The 21,724-nt window shown below is 36.5% G+C and overlaps 2 protein-coding genes across 2 annotated transcripts; one reads left to right on the top strand and one right to left on the bottom strand.

Moving 5' to 3' along the window:
• Positions 1-350: 350 nt before the first annotated feature.
• On the bottom strand, positions 351-1,115 carry LOC145912126 (uncharacterized). The gene has a single exon (XM_082999542.1). The coding sequence runs from the start codon at positions 1,113-1,115 to the stop codon at positions 351-353; it is 765 nt and encodes a 254-aa protein (XP_082855668.1).
• A 10,603-nt stretch (positions 1,116-11,718) lies between these two features.
• On the top strand, positions 11,719-12,941 carry LOC145912127 (receptor-type tyrosine-protein phosphatase C-like). Its single transcript, XM_082999543.1, has 7 exons — positions 11,719-11,802; positions 11,854-11,988; positions 12,047-12,193; positions 12,253-12,413; positions 12,484-12,619; positions 12,686-12,789; positions 12,848-12,941. The coding sequence occupies exons 1-7, from the start codon at positions 11,719-11,721 to the stop codon at positions 12,939-12,941; spliced, it is 861 nt and encodes a 286-aa protein (XP_082855669.1).
• Positions 12,942-21,724: the final 8,783 nt, after the last annotated feature.

Raw genomic sequence — 21,724 nt, forward strand, 5'->3', positions numbered from 1 at the left:
TAATACAAAAACAGACGTTATAGTGTTAGCACCTTCAAATACATTTTCGGATACAAACGAACCGAGTGGATTAGAAAACATAGCTTTCGTATATTGGCTGACAAACATTTCTGGACAAAGACCGAACCAGTATGAGTTTGAAAGTATTCGGTCGTCTATTTTTGTTTTATTTCAGAGGATTTTATCTTTTGTGAATTCGAATGTGATGTGCTAAATCTTTAGCGTGCCTATAGGTTTTATGAGAAGAGGTGCATTTGTAAGGCTTTACTCCAGTATGAATTCTTCTCTGTACAAGGAAATTTGACCTACTAGAAAAACATTTTTTGCAAATGTCACAATTAAATGGCTTCTCACCGGGTATGGAATCGTTTGTGTTGATTCAAACTTGAACTGGCTGCAAACGATTTTTCACATATTTCACATCTGAAAGGCTTTTCTCCAGTATGTGTTCTTATGTGTATTTGTAGATTACTTTTGTTGCTGAAAGCTTTGATACAAAAGCTGCACTTGAAGGGTTTCTCTCCAGTGTGAGTTCTTATGTGTGTTTTTAGATAACCTTTTCGACTGAAAGATTTGTCACAATATTTGCACTTGTAAGGTTTCTCCCCAGTGTGAGTTCGAATGTGTGCTTGTTGAGTACCACTTTCGCTAAAAGATTTGTCGCAAAAGTTGCACTTGTAAGGTTTCTCACCAGTATGAGCTCGAATGTGGGTTTTCAGATTACCTTTATGGCTGAAAGACTTTTCGCAATATTTGCACTTGTAAGGTTTCTCCCCAGTGTGAGTTGGAATGTGTGCTTTTTGAGCACCACTTGCGCTAAAAGACTTGTCGCAATAGTTGCACTTGTAAGGTTTCTCTCCAGTATGAGCTCGAATGTGGGTTTTCAGATTACCTTTAATACTGAAAGACTTTTCGCAATATTTGCACTTGTAAGGTTTCTTGCCAGTATGAATTCGAATGTGGGTTTTCAGTTTGCTTTCAGATTTAAATAATTTTTCGCAGAAGTTGCAGCGAAATGAATTTCTTTCTTTTGGACCTTCCATATGTGCTTGGCAATTTATCACAACTTTTCTGCAGGATTTTCTCGTGCCACTGCGAAACAGAAATGAACACATAGATTCCAAGTGATATATTTTTTCAAAACTTACCTGCCGACTGACCTAGATGATCAATTGCGCACAAGGATTTTTCGGGCAAATCCCAATATCTACTATTTCCTCAATATAAAAGTATGCCTTAGCCTACAAGTGAACGCACAATGCAGAACGCTTCACCTTAATCGAATTCAGAAAAACAATTTAATTTGCCTCCGGGCGTAACATCTCATTAACTTTCAAACTTTTATTTTGCGCAAGCCTCGGGCCGCCATGCTTCATTGACAAGACAAAAACATTTTTTCACATACATTAAAATTGGAGTCCGTTGGTCGTTTTATTGAATATTCTATGTTCATCCTAAAATGATTAGACGTTGCACAGTTCCTCAAAGGGCGCCTGGTCAGTTTACCGGGCTTTTAACCAATACAACTGCCATGTTTCCCTGATGTTTAATTAACTGGTAAGGAACGGAAAACCCCCAAAATTAAGTGATTTTTAGCACGCATATCGGCATGGACCAACTACCCCACTTATAAGAATTCAAGGTGGAGAAATGGTTATTTTACCGGGTAGTCAGGAACGTTGATCACCTTTTCAATTATAATTTGTAGCTGATTTTTATGTGCTAACGCTTCACCAAAGTAAAATGGAAGCTCAAAAAGAAAACACCAGTGAAAGAAATTTAAATGTTATGCACGGTTAACTTTAGACGGATCGTCTGACATAAAAGACACGGCAATTTTTTCTCCTAAATGATATCAGTTGGTTTTATCGGAAACAAATTTAAACGACTTATTACTTTTGGCGAATTTTCTTGGACGCATTTACTATATGTATTTTTATTTGCACCTCACAGTTTTATTTACGTTTACTTTGCACATTTTTATTTTGTTTCATTCGTTTCAGTCAGCTTTCCACGCTTATTTCAAACGCCTGAGTAGTTTTAGCTACGAGGCAATGGCATAACACGGGGATTGGTCTGGATGCTGAAATGCGAAATGATGAACAGCAAACCCGGCAGTTCTTGGATGTTGGGTTTGGCGACCCTACTCGAAATCGCAGTCCGGTAAACTGTTGGTTTGGACCTACGATATAGTATCTCACCCAATGAACGTTGAATTGCAGGGTTGCCGCACTAATTTCGGTTACATAAAGATTAATTATTGTGTTTGAACATATATTGTTTACTATAATATGTTTCTTTAACAATCAATGCAACGTGACGATTTCTTTCGATCTACCTGTCATGGCGAATAAATATTACAGTTATTCATGCATAACTACAATTTTTGGTGTTAGCACCTTTCCGGCGTATTACGTTTTACTTCGAAGAATTCTTGCTTTAGTGAATTCGAAAGTGAGATGTTAGGTCCCTTGCCTTGAGTGATTGTGGGCTTGGTGGCAAAAGAAGCTCCTCATTAACAGCATATTGGCCTTTCTACCCTTGACGCTGAAACAATAAGGACGGTCGAAAATATCATGGAAAAGATTCCAAGCAAAAAGTATAACTGGGAAGTGATCCAAGTCACCTGCGAATTCAAATGCTCATTGAGCAGGTCGTACGTAAACAAAATACACCAGTTAATTTACATGGTATGTCAATGTATGGGAAACTGAAAACGGGATGGGAACTGAAAACGGAAAGCACAATCCAGAGGAGAGAAATAGAACTAATGCTATACAAGGTATAAGTTGTGCTGATGTGGTTTGTCATGTCTAACCACAACATTGTTTTGTGCTATATACCGCCCTACGATATTCCCTTTAAACTGAAAGCAAATAAACTGAAGTTATAAAAAAAAATATACAATCTTTTATTTTACTTAGCACAAGCACAGCATGATATAAAACTGCTCAAGAAAATTATGTTGCAGTATTTGTATTTTGTTTTTAGGGTGTTTGATTTCCTGGTTTTGAGTAGTCCGCTATGGCGGAAACACTGAGGTACTTACGCCTCCAGTCAACTGACGAAAATTAATACAAAAGCAAACCTTTTATATAACGATTGTTTTGTTCTCATGAGATAACGTTGTAATTTGATATAACATGGCTACTGAACGAGCAGCAAAGTACCTACGAGTTTTTGATTGTAAGCGCCCACTCCCACTGCGTAATACGACGATGGAAGGTGTTATGACACGTCTACACAGCAGCACCATTGTTTTTTTGTCACTGTGGACACGACTGTATTGAATCAAACATGTTTTACAACTGAAAAACTTTTCTCCGGCAATGAGATCGCAAGTTAAAGCCGTGGCAAAACAGCCAGAATGATTTTAATCGCCATCCCCATTACCATGCACTTGTTAACCTAATTTTTTGAAATAAACTGTACTAGTCATTACCAGCAAGTGGAACATTAGGTAGATTTAAGATCTGACTAGAAAATTATATGTAGTAACAGTTAGATTTTGAGGTTGCAGAATTATCGCATTTTTGCACATTGTTCTGTATGGCCAGATATACAATATATTATAGGCTACATTCAAGCCCACTTCATGCTTTTCCCAATAAAACATTCAGAAACAAATACAAACTGCTGACAAGTGTTCACGAGTAACACGAAGTTTATCTCCACATGAAGCACATTCCTCCAGTGCCCAGATCGGTCACGCACGGATGGTCGCACGGGCGAAAATATTGCACAAATTTTGAAGAATGTCCTTCATCATTTTTTCAAGTAAACGTTTTCAATGATCTATAAGGTGGAAAAGGTTTTGTCGCGGAAGTTGCATTTGTAAGGCTTCACACCAGTATGGATTGGTTTGTGTTGAAGCAAAACTGTGCTGCTAGATAATGGATTCGATTGTTGTGTCAATGATAATTGTATGCAGGGTATATGAATGAGTATGTGCGAGACATAGTAGGTTAAGGTTAGCTGACAACCCTAAACAAGCACAGTTATATTGTTCGGCCTAACTTCAGTAACAAGGATGTGCCAAACAAGAGCTACATCTTCGGCCATCGGTGGTAGTTTTTCTTTGTCGAACTTTTACCAGAGATATACTTCTGGCTAAGGTTCGACATCTATCTGTCAAGCTAACCAAAGAAAAGCAGTTGAGGCCCGGGCGAAATTTTTTGATTGGGCAATAGATGCACTTGTAAGGTTTCTCCCCAGTGTGTGTTCGAATGTGAATTACTGTGCACATTTATCTTAGGTAATCGAAATTTCGTTGCATCCCTCTTTGTGCAAGTATTTGGAAAATCGCTTTGTTAATACTAGAAAGAATCTCGTGCTGCTGTTGCTACCGGACATTTACAACACAACTGATCTTCTGGCAATAAATTAAAGTAGTTTATTTCTCCGACGTTTTTTTGCCATTCAGTAAGACTTCATCTGGGTTGCAGCTTTGCAGGGCAATTTAAACAGAATACCAAGCAATATTCAAAAGCGCCAAAAAGAAAAAGGGCAGTTCAGCGCCGCTTGTCAAGTCACGTTATGGAAAAAATACAAAAAAAGCAGCGGGAGGCGAAACAAAACTATTTTCTATTGCGTTACATCACAAACCCAGAGTAAGAGCTTTTTATGTGAGAAAATTCACTGCATTTTAACGTCTTGTTGAAGGTGTATTGTGCTAGTGACTGTCGAGTTTGCAAGTGCACTCACATTTCGCAAGTTTTTTAAAAAAAATTCAACCTGAACTCCCAAACCCGAATCGAAAAGGCCGTCACGACTTACTGTGTCAACGTCTGATTGAAATAGGATGGCATAACGCAGTGGTTCCCAACCTTTTTTGTCCTGTGCACCCTTTCGATATTTAAACTAATTCCCACCTTCAAATTTTTTTTCAGCTCATATATGGCAAGTGCAGCAATAACACATAGCACAGACAACCAGCAAGAGATTAATATTGTGACAAAAAATCCCCCCTCCCTTACAAATTACAAAATTCCCCCCTTGTGGGGAATTCTACCTGGTTGGGAACCACTGGCATAACGTAACGCGACAACCCAAAATGTTGAAAAAGCTATAATTTTAAAATGAAATCTGTTCAGAACATTGATTCTCAGCAAGAAAATGGTAAAGGGGAGTAACTAAACCAAACACTTTTTTAAAACCAAACTCCTCACTGACTTCTAAATAACTAATGCATTTAATTTTCTGGTGGAAATGCATGATACTGTTTCAAAAGTCGAAACAAAAATCAATAACCACCTCAATAATTATTGTCATATGTAGTGTTTTTCGTTTTCGTACATGCCCACGTATACCAATTGATCCTTGAAAAATGTGTTTGCCAACTTTGTTAAGAAGGCTCGGCGCTTGACTACGGTGTCACACTGTGTAAGTAGGTCTACACTGGAGGTTGTCTGATTATTGATCACAACAGCTTGCAATGTAGCTCAGTTTATGTACAACAATTTCCTTGTCTTAATTAGAACAATATAACAGCGTGAGACATAAGCATTTTATCTAGGATTAATTTCAGAATTTGCTAAAGGGTTAAATCGTTGTCAAGCAGAGAAGTGCTGTGAGAAAATTGATATTATATTTTGTAAACTCTAGCATCTTTGGGGTGTGAAATTTGCAACACAAATATGGTAAATTTGATTCTGATTGTAGGCCTGACCATTTTAAGACCAAAATTTTGAAACACTTTTAACGGCGTCTTGTCGAATCGCGAGTGTCACAATTACGACAGTTTTTAAGCTGATTCTTGGGATATTGTTTATAATGACATTTAGGCAATTGCCCTGAGCACGGATTTAAAACCGAAAACCCAACATAGAAGAAAAACCCGCAAATTTAAAGAGTTGAACTCTTTGTCGGCTTTGGTAAGGCAGTGACATCATCAGACAACTTAACAGAGCTGTACATCTCGTTGATGACGTCACATGAAGAAGGTGAACTGTGAGTGCATGATTTACATTTTATGCTAATCAGTTTTTTGTATGCAGGTCACAAACCATTTAAGTTGCTCAACATTTTCATTCAGTCCAGTAATATTTGTTTGGGTTTCGCAACATTCAACACTTTGTGCAATCAAGTGGTGCAAGAATATGTATTGCTCCTATAAATGGAACAAATGCAGATAAGATAAGTTAAAATATGTCGGGGAAAAGAAAAACATTTACCGTATTTTGCACCATTTCCATTCTTTGCTCTCTCAGGTGGCAAACGGCCTTGAAAGCATCAACTGAGCCAGTTTGATTTAATTCCTCCAACAAATAAGCAAAACCAATGAAAGTCCCAGTTCTGCCGGCACCTCCGCTTGATAAACATACTTGAAGGTTATTTCGCAGTCACTGAGTTTACCAAGGTATATAATCACTATTTTTACCTACAATGAACCACAGTGGGAACCTGAGTTCGCAAAGTTCGATTTACCCGATCCATTTCCTTCTGAACTTGGTTTGTGAATGTGAGAAAGTCAGTTGTTGTTTGTGGAACTCCATGACCGGGCCAAGCAATAAATTGGTAGTGAGTCACAACTCGCTGTTCCTGGATTCAAAGCGATGTGACAAAACAACGATAGGGTTGTATTTAAGCCAAGTATACCGAAACATATAAGGTGTTCGCTTCTTCGATTGCCATTTTCCTGACAATGAAACCATGTTTGTTCAGGACTTTCAGGAGTTTCACGTTAACACAACCGTACAATTTAAAGGGGGCGAAACTCTGGGGCCAGTAAAGAGCACACCTTGACTAAACAGTAAAAATCGTTGAAAAATATCAGATCAAAATTCATTTAAACACTCACTTTTTTGTTTTGGTCTGGATTTGAGAGCATTACAATTACTCTGACTTTTTGTAGCCAAACCATCGTCCAGAAATCATTTACAGTTGTATCGATGGGGCCTTGTGTTGCAATCCACTTGTTTGGTTGTTTAAAACCCTAATTAAAAACGTCAACAGTTTAATTTTCACTGCATTCAGCACGGTTACGAACCTCCACATATGAAGCGTTAATGTAGTCGTTTTCGTCACCCTGAAGTCCACGAAGGACCACTCTGTTGTAATCGTCTACGGACACATTAGGTGTAAATGTTACATATTTTTGACAAGATTATCATGCGGGAAAACCTCTTAGTACCCTAGCAAATCAATTCACCTCGTACTGATTGCATAAAATTTAAATTATTCAGCAAAATATGAAAAATGAAGTATTGAATTCAAGGAAACAAAGCATTTGTTTTTCAATAAGTAACCCTGAGAATAAACAGAGTTCCCCATAGTGCTAAAAGCATTCACATGTTTTATTTGTTCAAGAAATTGCGTCAAAACTTATGCTATCATCATCAGTCTGGCATCAGCCAGGTCAGCTTTATACCACTATGGAGAAAGACCAATCACTCCCTTTCAACTGATGAAGGGACAAGTTTTTGCAAGTACGTCTTGAATAAATAGAACATGCCAATGTCTAAAACATGAGTATATCGTTATTAGTGCTCCCATGAGATCAAATTGTGTTGGAATCTGTCAACCAACCTTAAGTTGTGCAAAGAGCAACAACTTACATGGTAAAATATTCTTGTAACGATTTCGACTTGGGTTGTCCTTTGCCTTTGCAATGCTGAAAGCATTCCTTGATTGTCCTTTGATTTTCTGCAAGGCATTTATATACCACATAACTTTTGTGTCAATAATCTATGAATATATGTGTACAAACCAACAAATACTAAATAGATATTTTTGGAGCTGAAATTGTAGAAGTTATACACGTACCTGATATTGTGATTTGATTGCTTTATGTGAATTATCTGCGCTCTTGGTGTAAAATTCACTCAAGTAAAACTTACGTATCCGTGTGTGATACATGTCATCAGGCCCATCCTCTAATGATTGAAATTGAAAAGTAAACTTTTTTTAAAACGGATTGAATTCCTAAGAGTCTTATCTTCCGAATACCTGGGGAGTACTTCCAGCTCACTCTTTTATTCATTTTAAATTCTGACGAGGTTTCTGATGCGTTTTTTTCCCGTTTGTAAATAGTTGCACATACTTTTTCCCTAAACATTGAATATTAGCAACAAGCAAACTTTTTTTAAAATTAATTTGGGTAAGAAATGTTTACCTCCACTTGATTACCACACCTACAGATATGAACAAAATAATCAAAACAGACAATCCAATAACTGTGGGAATGAACCATTTTGACACAAATACGTTGACACCTAACCCAATAAATAGGAATGAATATTTGCATGTTTGAGTAGCATTGCTCACAAGACAAGCATACATACCAGCTGCAAAGGCAACCTGTTGTGTGGTTGTAACGACAATACGTAAACTCTTGTTATTTGATGTAGTTCGGCAGTTAAAAATACCAGAATCGTTAACATCGGCAACATTGATATTCAGTACACTTATCGTTTGGAATTTGTTCACGATAAATGTCTCATAATATATTCGTGTTGACGATTTATTCGAAATATTTTCCAAAAACCTAAAAATAAAGTGTCAAAGAAAAGTTATATCTTAGCCGTTCTTGTAAATTATTTTTTACCTTGTCCAATAAACAACATACGTGAAATATCCGAATGAAGTACAAGTCACGTTTGTAGATTCACCTTCCAGCAATCTGACGTAATTTGTAGTCAGAGAAATATTTGTCTCAACTAAAAATGTTAAAATTACTAAATATTACTAAGATTCTTAGGACTAAAAACATGACAGTTTCACCAAGAAGAGTAAAGGTTTCTGAGACTATTTTTGAACCAAATATGTTGAAGGCTTTGCAGTGATAACTTCCAGCTTCTTCTATGCGGTTTATATTCATGATTAACCAAGATATGGATTTGAATTCGCCGACGGTTGTACGAACTTGGCAAACCGAGGAGGTGTTAGTAGTGCAGTGTGCCACATGATCATTTCTATGGACACAGCGTATTGTTGATTTCATGAATATACGTAGTACGAAACAAATTTATCATTTTGCCAATCGCTTTACCGAATCCAATATGCTGTCGGCAATGGAAAACCATATGATTCACAACCAATTGTAAACGTTTCTGGAATACTAACAACTTTGCTAGTTTGAGTAACCGATATATTTGCTGGTACTGTAGATGAATTGGTTAAATGTTAGCAGTAAAATCAATTAAGTTTTGTAACCTTTGATTATAAACGCCTTTTCCTCCTTGTCAATATAATTATTTGTTGTCTGACAAACGTAAGTTCCTGAATCCGCAACATTATTAGTGATAAAAATCAATCGAGCTGTTTGCGAATACTTCGTGTTATTTACAATACTCGTGTAGATATTAGAAGTTGTAGCTCCGATGACAGATTTATTTCTAAAATTTAAAACCAAAGTTACGGATTTGTTGAACTGATGCTAAATCATGTGTTTACCTTTTCCATGTAACGTTAGGTCTTGGAAATCCATGAGAGACACAATCAACGTATTGCTGATGAAACTTTTTAGCAATAATTTCTGACTCAGAAAGTGTTATGTTTGGACGAACTAAATACATCTAACAGTTTAGCTGGGACTGCAACAGTTTACGGTCACTACTACCTTTCAGTGTGACTTCTTTTCTGGTTAGAGACAGCAGGTTTGTGTCCTTGTGGTTTTCTGCCCAACATTCGTAAACCCCGCCATAAGCTGCATAAACTTTTGTTAAGTGAAGACGTTTTGTCACGTGATATCGACCTTGCGATAATATTTGCTGGGAAACCGACACCGAATATGAAACGTTGGGCATCAAATTTCCTCGTCTAATAAACAATGATAAGAAAGATATTACCTCGGATTTACAAATATTAGGATGGAATGCAGAAACACTTTCATTATATTTTGCATCTTACCTTTGCTTTCCCTGTTAAAAAGTTACAATACCTTACCTGTACCAGTTAACCACAGGCCTGGGTTTTCCATACGAAGTGCAATCAACCGTAACATTCGCCCATTGTTCCATATACAAATTTCTTAGGGATAATGTGATGTTTACTTTAACTAAAAGAAGGTGATTTTTACTGAAAATGTATTTTGTTCTTGTGACTATTTCCGGAACTGTATATTTTAAATACCTATACGTAAATCTTACCATAGTAGGTTAAATTTCCAGTGATTTTTCCATAAATATTTTTTCCTTTGCATTTATATATTCCAGATTCTATGGCGTCGCCTCCATTCAGCAACAAACCAACTTGACTCTTATATTGCCCATTGTTTTCTGTTTGGAAAATCGGCGATGCTCCAATAATTTTTCCGTTTCTGCACAAGGTTGCTCATTTTCAAAAAGCTTATCAATTAAGTGGAAATACGAGAACGTTCCTTTTTAAAAGAAACCATCGATTTTATTGTCAAAAAAATACGGACAAATTCCAAGCGATAAGTGTACTGAATATAAATGTTGCCGATATTAACGATTCTGGTAGTTTTATCTGCCGAACCACATCAAATAACAAGAGTTTACGTATTATCGTTACAACCCCACAGCAGGTTGCCTTTGCAGCTGGTATGTATGCTTATCTTTTGAGCAATGTTACTCACACATGCAAATATTAATTCTTATTTATTGGGTTAGGTGTCAACGTATTTGTGTCTAAATGGTTCATTCCCACAGTTATTGGATTGTCTGTTTTGATTATTTTACTCATATCTGTAGGTGTGGCAATCAAGTGGAGGTAAACTTTTCCTTTTTTTATTAAAATAAAAAATGTTGGCCTTTTGGTAATATTCAATGTTTAGGGAACAAATATGTGCAACTATTTCCACACGAGAAAGAAACGCCTCGGAAGAATTAAAATTGAATAAAAGAGTGAGCTGGAAGTACTCCCCAGGTTATCACAAGATAAGGTTTTCAGGAATTCAATCCGTTTTAAAAAAAGTTTACTTTTCAATTTAAATTATTAGAGGATGGATCTGATGACAACTATAACACACGAATACGTGAGTTTTACTTGAGTAAATTTTACACAAAGAGCGCAGATAATTCACACAAAGCAATCAAATCACAATATCAGGTACGTGTATAACTTCTGCTATTTCTGTTCGCAAAATATCTATTTGGTATTTTTTGCTTTGTGCACATGGATTCATAGATTGTTGACGCAAAAGTTATGAGATATATAAATGCCTTGCAGAAAATCAAAGGACAATCAAGGAATGCTTTCAGCATTGAAACAGCAATGAACAACCCAAGTCGAAATCGTTACAACAATATTTTGCCATGTAAGTTGTTGTTCATTGCACAACGCAAGGTTGGTTGACAGATTCACAAACAATTTCTTGTCATAGGAACACTAATAACAGATTTACTCATGTTTTAGACAATGACATGTTTTGTTTATTCAAGGCGTATCTGCAAAAACTTATGCCATCATCAGTAAAAAGGGAAGTGGTTGGTCTTTCTCCATAGCGATATAAAGCTGACCTGACTGATGCCAGACTGATGATGATGGCATAAGTTTTAGCAACAATTTCTTGAACAAATAAAACATGTAAATGCTTATAGCACTATGGGGAACTCTGTTTATTCTCAGAGTTACTTGTTGGAAAAACAAATGGTTTCCTTCCTCACTTTCAATACTTCATTTTTTTATTTTTTTATTTTGAATATTTTGAACAAATTAACTTATATGCAAACCGTACGAGGTAAATTGTCCCGAAAGGGTATTAAAAAAATTTCTGCATGATAATCTTGTCAAAAATACATAACATTTACACCAATTATGTCCGTAGACGATTACAACAGAGTGCTCCTTCGTGGACTTGAGGGCGATGAAAACGACTACATTAACGCATCATATGTAGAGGTTCGTCACCGTGCTGAATGGAGAAAATAAACTGTTAACGTTTCTAATTAGGGATTTAAACAACCAAACAAGTGGATTGCAACACAAGGCCCCATCGATACAACTGTAAATGATTTCTGGACGATGGTTTGGCTACAAAAAGTCAGAGTAATTGCAATTCTCACAAATCCAGACCAAAATAAAAAAGTGAGTGTTTTTTATCATTAATTTAGATGCGTATTATTCAACGCTTTTTACTGTTTAGTCAAGGTGTGCTCTTTACTGGCCCCAGAGTTTCGCCCCCTTCAAACTGTACGGCCGTGTTAATGTGAAACTGCTTAAAGTCCTGAACAAACATGGTTTCATTGTCAGGAAATTGGCAATCGAAGAAGCGAACACCTTATATGTTTCGGTATACTAGGATTAAATAACAGCCTATATCGTTGTTTAGTCATATCGCTTTGAATCCAGGAACAGCGAGTTGTGACTCACTACCAATTTATTGCTTGGCCCGGTTGTGGAGTTCCACAAAAAACAACTGACTTTCTCACATTCACGAACCAAGTTCAGAAGGAAATGGATCGGGTAAAGCGAACTTTGCGAACTCAGGTTCCCACTGTTGTCCATTGTAGGTAAAAATAGTGGATATATACATTGGTAAACTCAGTGACTGCGAAATAACCTTCAAGTATGTTAATCAAGCGGAGGTACCGGCAGAACTGGGACTTTCATTGGTTTTGTTTATTTGTTGGAGGAATTAAATCAAACTGGCTCAGTTGATGCAATCAAGGCCGTTTGCCACCTGAGAGAGCAAAGAATGGAAATGGTGCAAAATGCGGTAAATGTGTTTCTTTTCCCCGATATATTTTAACTTGTGTTAACTTCATTTGTTACATTCATCTAGGAGCAATACATATTCTTGCACCAATTGATTGCACAAAGTGTTGAATGTTGCGAAACCCAAACAAATATTTCTAGAATAAATGAAAACGTTGAGCAACTTAAATGGTTTGTGACCTGCATACAAAAAACTGATTAGCATAAAATGTAAATCATGCACTCACAGTTCACCTTCTTCAAGTGACGTCATCAACGAGATATACAGCTCGGTTAAGTTGTCTGATGACGTCATTGCTTCAGCAAAGCCGACAAAGAATTGAACTCTTTAATATTCGGATTGTTTTTCTACGTTGGGATTTTCGGTGTTCAAATCCGCGGTCGGGCAATTGCCCAAATGTCACAATATCCGAAGAATCAGCTTATAATTAACAACTCGTAATTGTGACACTCGCGACTCGACGAGACGCCGTTAGAAACGTTAGAAAAAAATTGTGTCTAAAAATTGTCAAGGTTGTTGACGTACATCTGCTTGGGATTGTACTATTTTATGTGATGACAATCATCCTTTTGCGTTTTGTGTTTCTTCAATAATTTCAATGAGTTTAGCATCTTGGCTGCGTTGCTATATATGTATTTATCTTCATGATTACATTTCTTCATGTAAACCGAAATTAAAAATATTTATTAGAACTTGTTCTATTACTATGTGAAGTCTAAACAACGATCATACAAACAGCTCGGTTGAAGTCGTTCCCACAACTACGTGCAAAGGTTGAAATGCAAAACCTATAAAGACCAGTTCTATTATTATTAGATTTGCGTTTTTACATTTTATCCCTTAAAAACGTAACATATATATGTTGTGCCTCTATACACACTGACTAACAGCTAATGTCGATAATAATGGAAAAGTTTAGTAGCTGGTGTAGCTTGGGGCCAGTATAGCCAGCCCCTAAAGTAGGGTCCACGAAGCGGTTTTGGGAGGAAGTCTAAGGTCTTTGTGAGATTGTAACCTAACATTGCATATGTAGGTTTATGTGCAATGTTACTTGAGTCGTTTTGTGCTATCACTGATTCATGTTAATTTACTCTAACAAGGCGTTAGGAAGGTAATCGTTCGCATACAATATTTTCAGAGCATTAGTCCTAACTGGGACAGCAAGTCGGATAAATTTCGGACTGCTACGATTCAAAGTTTAAGTACCACTGTTACATACAACAACTACATTTGTGATTGTTGAAACCAAACTAGCTATGCTTTGGAAGCAATTATTTTGGGTATTTGGTAACGTTATCTATATACTCTGCCGACATAGTTTTGATTTCACATAATTATGAATTTTTAGGCCCACAATATGTCTCGTTTTCGACCAATATTTGTGTTGAGTTGAACACGAAGGCCACTGTGACCCGAACAAACCACCTACGAAACAATTATTGCGACGGCAAAAGGAAACTGAACAATCGCATACTTGCATTGAACTGTGCATATTTTGGAACTTTCCGTACACAAGGGTAACTTAAAGTTGATTTCGAAATATTGCCTTTCAATTTGCATAGGGAATTGTTCTCATTCCTTTCTTAGAAAATCCGTGTGCATTTACTTTTTTATAAGCTGTAGTCAGTGATTTTTCTGTTACTTAACGCACTCACGTTTATTTGGTATCATTAACTCGGGTAACTCTGACAGTGAAGAATTTTTTCTGTGCATTCGCATGACAGTTGTCCTCAATGAAAACATTTTTTTAATTAAGACGGTTCTGACCTTTCATTTTTTTTAAACCTAAGATGTCTTAACTTAGCGTTCAAGTAAAGATGTCAGAAGCAGTAAACAGTTGTGTGATGATCTGGACATTGGTTTTGTTGATATCTCAAGAGTTTGGCTGTAAGTGATTGATTCAACTATTTTGATTCAAGAAATGTACAAGTTCATTGTGAGCAAGGCAGTTATCGTTCCATTGTAGGTTCCTCGTCGAAACCATGCACATATCGTTTCTTTTCAATGTCCAATGACAAACGAACTTGGCAGGATGCGAAGGAACGATGTATTGAGCTTGGTGGAAACCTTGCGAGAATTCTTGATGCCGAAACACAAAACAGACTTATTCGTCTCGCAAACAACAAAAAGTCAATGCGTAAAAAACATTTGTACTTATTTAAAACTGTTTGGATATTTTTTCCAATAAAAATTATCACGTCATTCAGAAACAGAAAGCAACTAATTTTTTCTTGTTTTCTAGCTTATTATGTAGGTGGTAGACGTTTTGGAAACATATTTACGTGGCCAGATGGAGACGTTTTTTACCAACGGAAAAAAGGTTTTCGTTTCGTTATTGGCTAACCCATATTAATTACCATGATTAAAGGTAAAATTAAAATGCAAAATTTAAATCAAAAACTTTATCTCATATTTTCAATTCAAGTGAGCAAAGAATGGATAGATAACAATCATAACTATATTAGTCAAAAATATCTTTAGAAAACATGTCGTTCGTTGCTTATGGTTTAAGGTTATGATTTCAATGGTTCGCCAAAATTGTTATGGACCGGTAAAGAGTATACAGCCTGGTTATATAACCCACACCCCGGAACTGGTGAGTGTGTTTGGCTTGAAAAACATTTCAAATGGGGTTGGTATGCTGGTGATTGCAACCTAAAAATACACTATATTTGTGAGTTCAAAGGTGGGTTTAATAATATTGTAATATTTAAACGACTGACATGGTGCTGTTTGCAGATCAACCACGAAAAATCGTATTTTCTCAAACAAGTTACTCTGCAATTGTCGGTGAAACAATTATTATCACGGGAAAAATTGAAGGACCTTATGTAGAACCTATAAATATCAGAGCAATTTACAACCTAAACCAACGGGTAACTCTAGTAACCAACTATGCGGGTGCTATCTTCAGTTATTATATCCAGAATATTAGTCCTTCTCATTTTGGTAAAGTTACAATTGAAGCCATTGGATTCCAATATAAATGCAAATTTTCCAAGAGCACTTTTTTGAATGAAGGTAACCATGACAAGTTTGGTTTATAAAGGTCGGGTTCCAGTACTGTAACATTTATTTACATTTACGCAGTAAAGATCGAGATTGACAGAAACAAAATAGTTGCAAAAAACTATGGAAATCATGAATCTGTTAGTTGCTTTTTGTCAGAAAACCATCCCACACCAATAACATGGATGAGGTATAAAATGTTTGTTGATATATGTGATTACAACTGTTGAAGCATGTTTTGTACACCGTCATATAAGTCATGCTTTTTTCTGCACTCCACTACATTTTATTTACGTTTGTCATTGCTGTGTTTAGATCCTTTTTTTCACACTGCAACTAGAGATATTTGCTATTAAATCCGATATAAGTGCAGCCCATTTGTGTAATGTTAATCTTGTGGGTTAACCACCCCCTAATCGTCTCTACTCACCTGTATATATGCCCCAAAAGTTCAAGGCCCCTAATCTTAGTGATCAGAATGTTTGTCCAGACAAACTAACACGTTTTAAAAGTAAATGCAAGAAGTCATATTTTAGCAAGGAAATTTAATAACAAGTCACGTTTATCGCGCAGAAATGACGCAATCGTTTCCAAAAAAAATAGTTCCAACGTATATCAATCTGTCAGCTCCTCCCGCAGTTCATCCACTCTTTACATAACAGTGAATGATGTGAGTGAATCGGGGAATTACACTTGCATGGGAACAAATATGATTGGATCTAAACTGGCAAGGAAATTTTCACAAGTGTTTGGTAAGTCAAATGTTTTGTTTCAAAATTTGTAAATCTTAACGCAATAATGACGATTTCAATTGCATACAGACGTGTAGATAGCCATGCACGTGACAGACGTATAGAACGCTAGCGAACAACAAACAAAATCAATATTAAAACAACCCTTTTGCCTGCTTCTGCATTGATTTTTTTCAGTGTTATGAAATATTCTAATGGGTGCGATCGTACCTGCTTGGTTCTGCCGCTGCCTTTCACAGCTAAATTCATTTTTTGCAGTTGCTCCAAATATATCTTTGAGCAACACAATAATTGTTGCTGAATACGGTCAACAAATCCACGTTGATTGCATTTCGTTTGGATTTCCCAAACCAACTGTATCGTGGACGAGGTTCGTGCACTGTTTATATTGCTCTGTGTAACGTTACGCATTACAGGCAATTAAATCAATTGATGCCAAGCAAGAACCTGCGCAGTAGAGCGATGCTGCCAATCATGCCATTGCATCAAATCCTACTGTTTTGATGCTTCTCACTTTTGGTCAAATTTTGGTTACATGAACATTTGTGCAGAAGCGGAAAAATTATTGGAGCATCATCGATTTTCCAAACTACAGAAAACAATGTGAAATATAAGAGTCAAGTTGGTTTGTTGCTTAGAAGAAGTGACGTCATGCAATCTGGAAATTATGAATGTGTTGCAAAAAATATGTATGGAAACGTCACTGGAAAGTTAACTATATATGGTAAGATTAACATAAAATACATTTTTAAACTACAGTAAAAATCACCTTGTTTTAGTGAAAGTAAACATCACATTATCCCGAAGAAATTTTGACTTGGAACAATGGGAGAATGTAACGGTTGATTGCACTTCGTATGCAAATCCCAGGCCTGCGGTTAACTGGTACAGGTAAGATTGTAACTTTTGAACAGAAAATGCTAATAAGATGTAAAACTTGACAGAAGTGTTTTTGCGTTACACCCTAATATTTGTAAAGCTGAGGTAATATCTTCCTCTTTATTGTTTTTAGGCGAGAAAATTTGATAACGAGATTTGCATATTCGGTCTCGGTTTCCCAGCAAAAATTATCACAAGGTCGATACCACGTAACGAAACGCCTTCACTTAACAAAAGTTGACGCAACTTATGGCGGAGTTTACGAATGTTGGGCAGAAAACCGCAAGGACACAAAACTGCTGTCTAAAACCAGAAAAGAAGTCACTCTGAAAGGTGTAGTAGTGACCATAAACTGTTCGAGTCCCAGCTAAACTGTTAGTTGTATTTAGTTCGTCCAAACATAACACTTTCTGCATCACAATTTATTGCGGAAAAGTTTCATGGGCAATACGTTGATTGTGTCTCTTATGGGTTTCCGAAGCCTAACGTAACATGGAAAAGGTAAACACATGATTTAGCATCAGTTCAACAAATCCGTAACTTTGGTTTTAAATTTTAGAAATAAATCTGTTATCGGAGCTACAACTTCTAATATCTCCACGAGTATTGTAAATAACACGAAGTATTCGCTAACAGCTCGATTAAATTTTATCATTGATAATGTTGCGGATTCAGGAACTTACGTTTGTTAGTCAACAAACAATCATATTGACAAGGTGGAAAAGGCGTTTCTAATTAGAGGTATCCAATCTTAAAGATTTGCTTTTATTGCTCTCATTTAACCAATGCATCTACAGTACCAGCAAATATATCGGTTACTCAAACCAGCAAAGTTGTTAGTATTCCAGAAACGTTTACGATTGGTTGTGAATCCTATGGTTTTCCATTGCCGACAACATATTGGATTCGGTAAAGCGATTGGCAAAATGAAAACTTTGTTTCGTACTCCGTATATTCATGAAATCAACAATACGCTGTGTCCATAGAAATGATCATGTGGCAAACTGCACAACTAACACCTCCTCGGTTTGCCAAAATCGTACAACTGTCGGCGAATTCAAATCCATATCCTGGGTAAACTTCAATATTACCAACATAGAAGATGCTGGAAGTTATCACTGCAAAGCCTTTAATATTCCTGGTTTGAAAATGACCTCAGAAACCTTTACTCTTCTTGGTGAGTTTTTGAGTTCTTCTGTTATTTGTTTTGTTGAGGAAAATGAAAACTTGTACTTTTAGTCACACCCAACATTTCCTTGTCATCAAGTCACGCCACAATAGCAGAGTGCGAATCTGCAAACGTAACTTGTACTTCATTCGGATATTACAACCCAATAGTGTATTGGACACGGTGAGGGATCAGTGTTATACGGTTTCTCATTTTCGCAGAAAGCATGTTACGTGAAATAATACTTTCTCGTTTTCAGTATCTCCAAAAACTTATCGACTAACTCGTCGAATCGAATAAATTTTAAAACTACAAGTGTCGGTGAATTTAAGACAGAAAGTACACTTAATATTCAAACTTCCGATGTCAGTGATTCTGGTACTTTTGTTTGCCACGCTGGATCTAGTTACGAAAGTTTCAACTTTTCCGTTTTGTCCCCACAACAGACACAAGGTATGACGGAATTATTTTGCTGTTTGGCAAATGATTTTCCACGCTTTACTTTTTATTATCATTCCAGTTTCTTTAATGACACTGTATGTTCAATGTTAATTAGTAAAAACAAAAGCAACATTTGACCCACAAAGCGATGCTATTCGGCCCTTTGTTCAATAATTTCGTGATATTTATACGTTTGCTCGTTTTTGGTAATGCTAATTGTATTTAACATACTATTTCTCTCCATTTTTCCTGTATATATTAATTATTTTTATAGGTTTATCTACACCACAATGGTTGCTACCAGCTGTTATCGGATTGTCACTTTTATTCATATCGGTCATAATTGCTGTGCTAGTGTTGGTGAAGTTGAGGTAAATGACCTTTAATTATAACACGTAAACCGCAAGCAAAGCTATTACCAAGTTAAATCGTATTTAAATATTTTAGGGTTCGTGCGCAAAACAGAAAGAAACCCGAAATAAACGTTGAAACTGTCAACCCAGGTAAAAAAATATACAGCCTATTAATGCGTTTTTTCGAATTGTCAAGTAAGACTGTTGACAATAATGATAAATAAAATTCGACCACTGGTATTTCAGATTCCTCAGATTGTCCAGTTGAAGCAAAACCTCGTCCAGACTCGACTGTGACGAGAATTTTTAAGTTTTGTTTATGTGATCTTTATGTGGAGAGCGCCAAGCACGGGCATCAAGCATTGAAAGCTCAACATGAGGTGCGTTGTAAAGTTAACGTTTCGTCGACCTAAGTTTTTCTGCATAATTTATTCAGGACCGGGTGATATGAAAATACACGGTATACGCAGTGGGCGCCACATTCATACTTTTAAAAACAGATTTAGAAACTGCTCCTGTGAAACATTTATATTTCGTGTGGTTTGTTTTGACAGAAAATAAGAATACAATCAAGACGTCTTCTCAGTGTTGAAACTGCTGAAAAAAACCCAAGTCGAAATCGTTACAAGAATATTTTACCATGTATGACAGTTTTTTCATTCATAAACATATATTTTTAAAAACCGTGTACATATAGATGAAAACCACAGAGTGATTCTTCGCGGATTAAAAAGCAACGAAAATGATTACATTAACGCATCATATGTTGAGGTTTGTCACTGCAGCAATGATTTCCTGGAAATTTTACATTGTTGGTAATATTTCTCAGGGTTTTGAACAACCGAACAAGTGGATTGCAACCCAAGGCCCCATCGATACAACTGTGAATGATTTCTGGGCAATGGTTTGGGAACAAAATGTCAGAGTAATTGTAATGCTCACAAATCCAGACCAAAATAAAAAAGTGAGTACTTTATTATCAATTTAGATGCGTATTACTCAACGCTTTTCACTGTTTAGTCAAGGTGTGCTCTTTACTGGCCCCAGAGTTTCGCCCCCTTCAAACTGTACGGCCGTGTTAACGTGAAACTCCTGAAAGTCCTGAACAAACATGGTTTCATTATCAGGAAAATGGCAATCGAAGAAGCAAACACCTTATATGTTTCGGTATACTAGGATTAAATAGAAGCTCTTCGTTGCTGTTGTTGTTGTTACATCGCTTTGAATCCAGGAACAACGAGTTGTGACTCACTACCAATTTATTGCTTGGCCCGGTTTTGGAGTTCCACAAACAACAACTGACTTTCTCACATTCACAAACCAGTTTCAGAAGGAAATGGATCGAGTAAATCGAACTTTGCGAACTCAGGTTCCCACTGTGGTCCATTGTAGGTAAAAATAGTGATTGTATACCTTAGTAAACTCAGTGACTGCGAAATAACCTTCAAGTATGTTTATCAAGCGGAGGTGCCGGCAGAACTGGGACTTTCATTGGTTTTGTTTATTTGTTGGAGGAATTAAATCAAACTGGCTCAGTTGATGCTTTCAAGGCCGTTTGCCACCTGAGAGAGCAAAGAATGGAAATGGTTCAAAATGCGGTAAATGCTTTTTCTTTTCCCCGACATATATTAACTTGTGTTAACTTTATTTGTTACATTTATCTAGGAGCAATACATATTCATGCATCACTTGGTTGCACAAAGTGTTGAATGTTGCGAAACCCAAACAAATATTACTGGACTGAACGAAAATGTTGAGCAACTTAAATGGTTTGTGACCTGCATACAAAAAACTGATTAGCATAAAATGTAAATCATGCACTCACAGTTCACCTTCTTCAAGTGACGTCATCAACGAGATATACAGCTCGGTTAAGTTGTCTGATGACGTCATAGCTTCAGCTAAGCCGACAAAGAATTGAACACTTTAATATTCGGATTGTTTTCCTACGTTGGGATTTTTGGTGTTCAAATCCGCGGTCGGGACAATTGCCCAAATGTCACAATATCCCAAGAATCAGCTTAAAATTAAGTCTCAAAATTGTCAAGCTTGTTGACGTAAATCTGCCGGAATTGTGCTTTTGAAAAACATTATAAGTTAATGACGTAAACCGCTCATTCTATGTCATGCAAAACATCCTTTTGCGTTTTGTGTTTCTTCAATGACTTCAATGAGTTTAGCATCTTGTCTGGCTGCTACACCTGTACTTATGTTCAAGAATACATTTTTTTATGTAAACCGAAATTAAAAATATTTATTAGAACTTGTTCTATTACTATGTGAAGTTTAAACAACGATCATACAAACAGCTCAGTTGAGGTCGTTTTTGCAACTACGTGCAAAGGTTGAAAGGCAAAACCTATGAAGGCCAGTTCTATTTTGTTAGATTTGTGTTTTCGCATTTTATCCTTTAAAGACATAACTTCTATATGTTGTGCCTATATACACACCGACTAACAGCTAATGTCACGGTTGATAATAATGGAAAAGTTTAGTAGCTGAT

The sequence above is a fragment of the Ascidia mentula genome, chromosome 8 (genome assembly GCF_947561715.1).
Source record: "Ascidia mentula chromosome 8, kaAscMent1.1, whole genome shotgun sequence".
Lineage (NCBI taxonomy): Eukaryota > Metazoa > Chordata > Ascidiacea > Phlebobranchia > Ascidiidae > Ascidia > Ascidia mentula.

Excerpts from the sequence above, each read along its gene's own strand:
- LOC145912126 (XM_082999542.1), bottom strand. The coding sequence starts at position 1,115 with ATGTGTTCATTTCTGTTTCGCAGTGGCACGAGAAAATCCTGCAGAAAA.
- LOC145912127 (XM_082999543.1), top strand. The coding sequence starts at position 11,719 with ATGTCCGTAGACGATTACAACAGAGTGCTCCTTCGTGGACTTGAGGGC. Across the intron at positions 11,989-12,046 it reads ATCCAGACCAAAATAAAAAA|TCAAGGTGTGCTCTTTACTG; the intron begins GTGAGTGTTTTT and ends TTTACTGTTTAG. Across the intron at positions 12,790-12,847 it reads AACGTTGAGCAACTTAAATG|TTCACCTTCTTCAAGTGACG; the intron begins GTTTGTGACCTG and ends ATGCACTCACAG.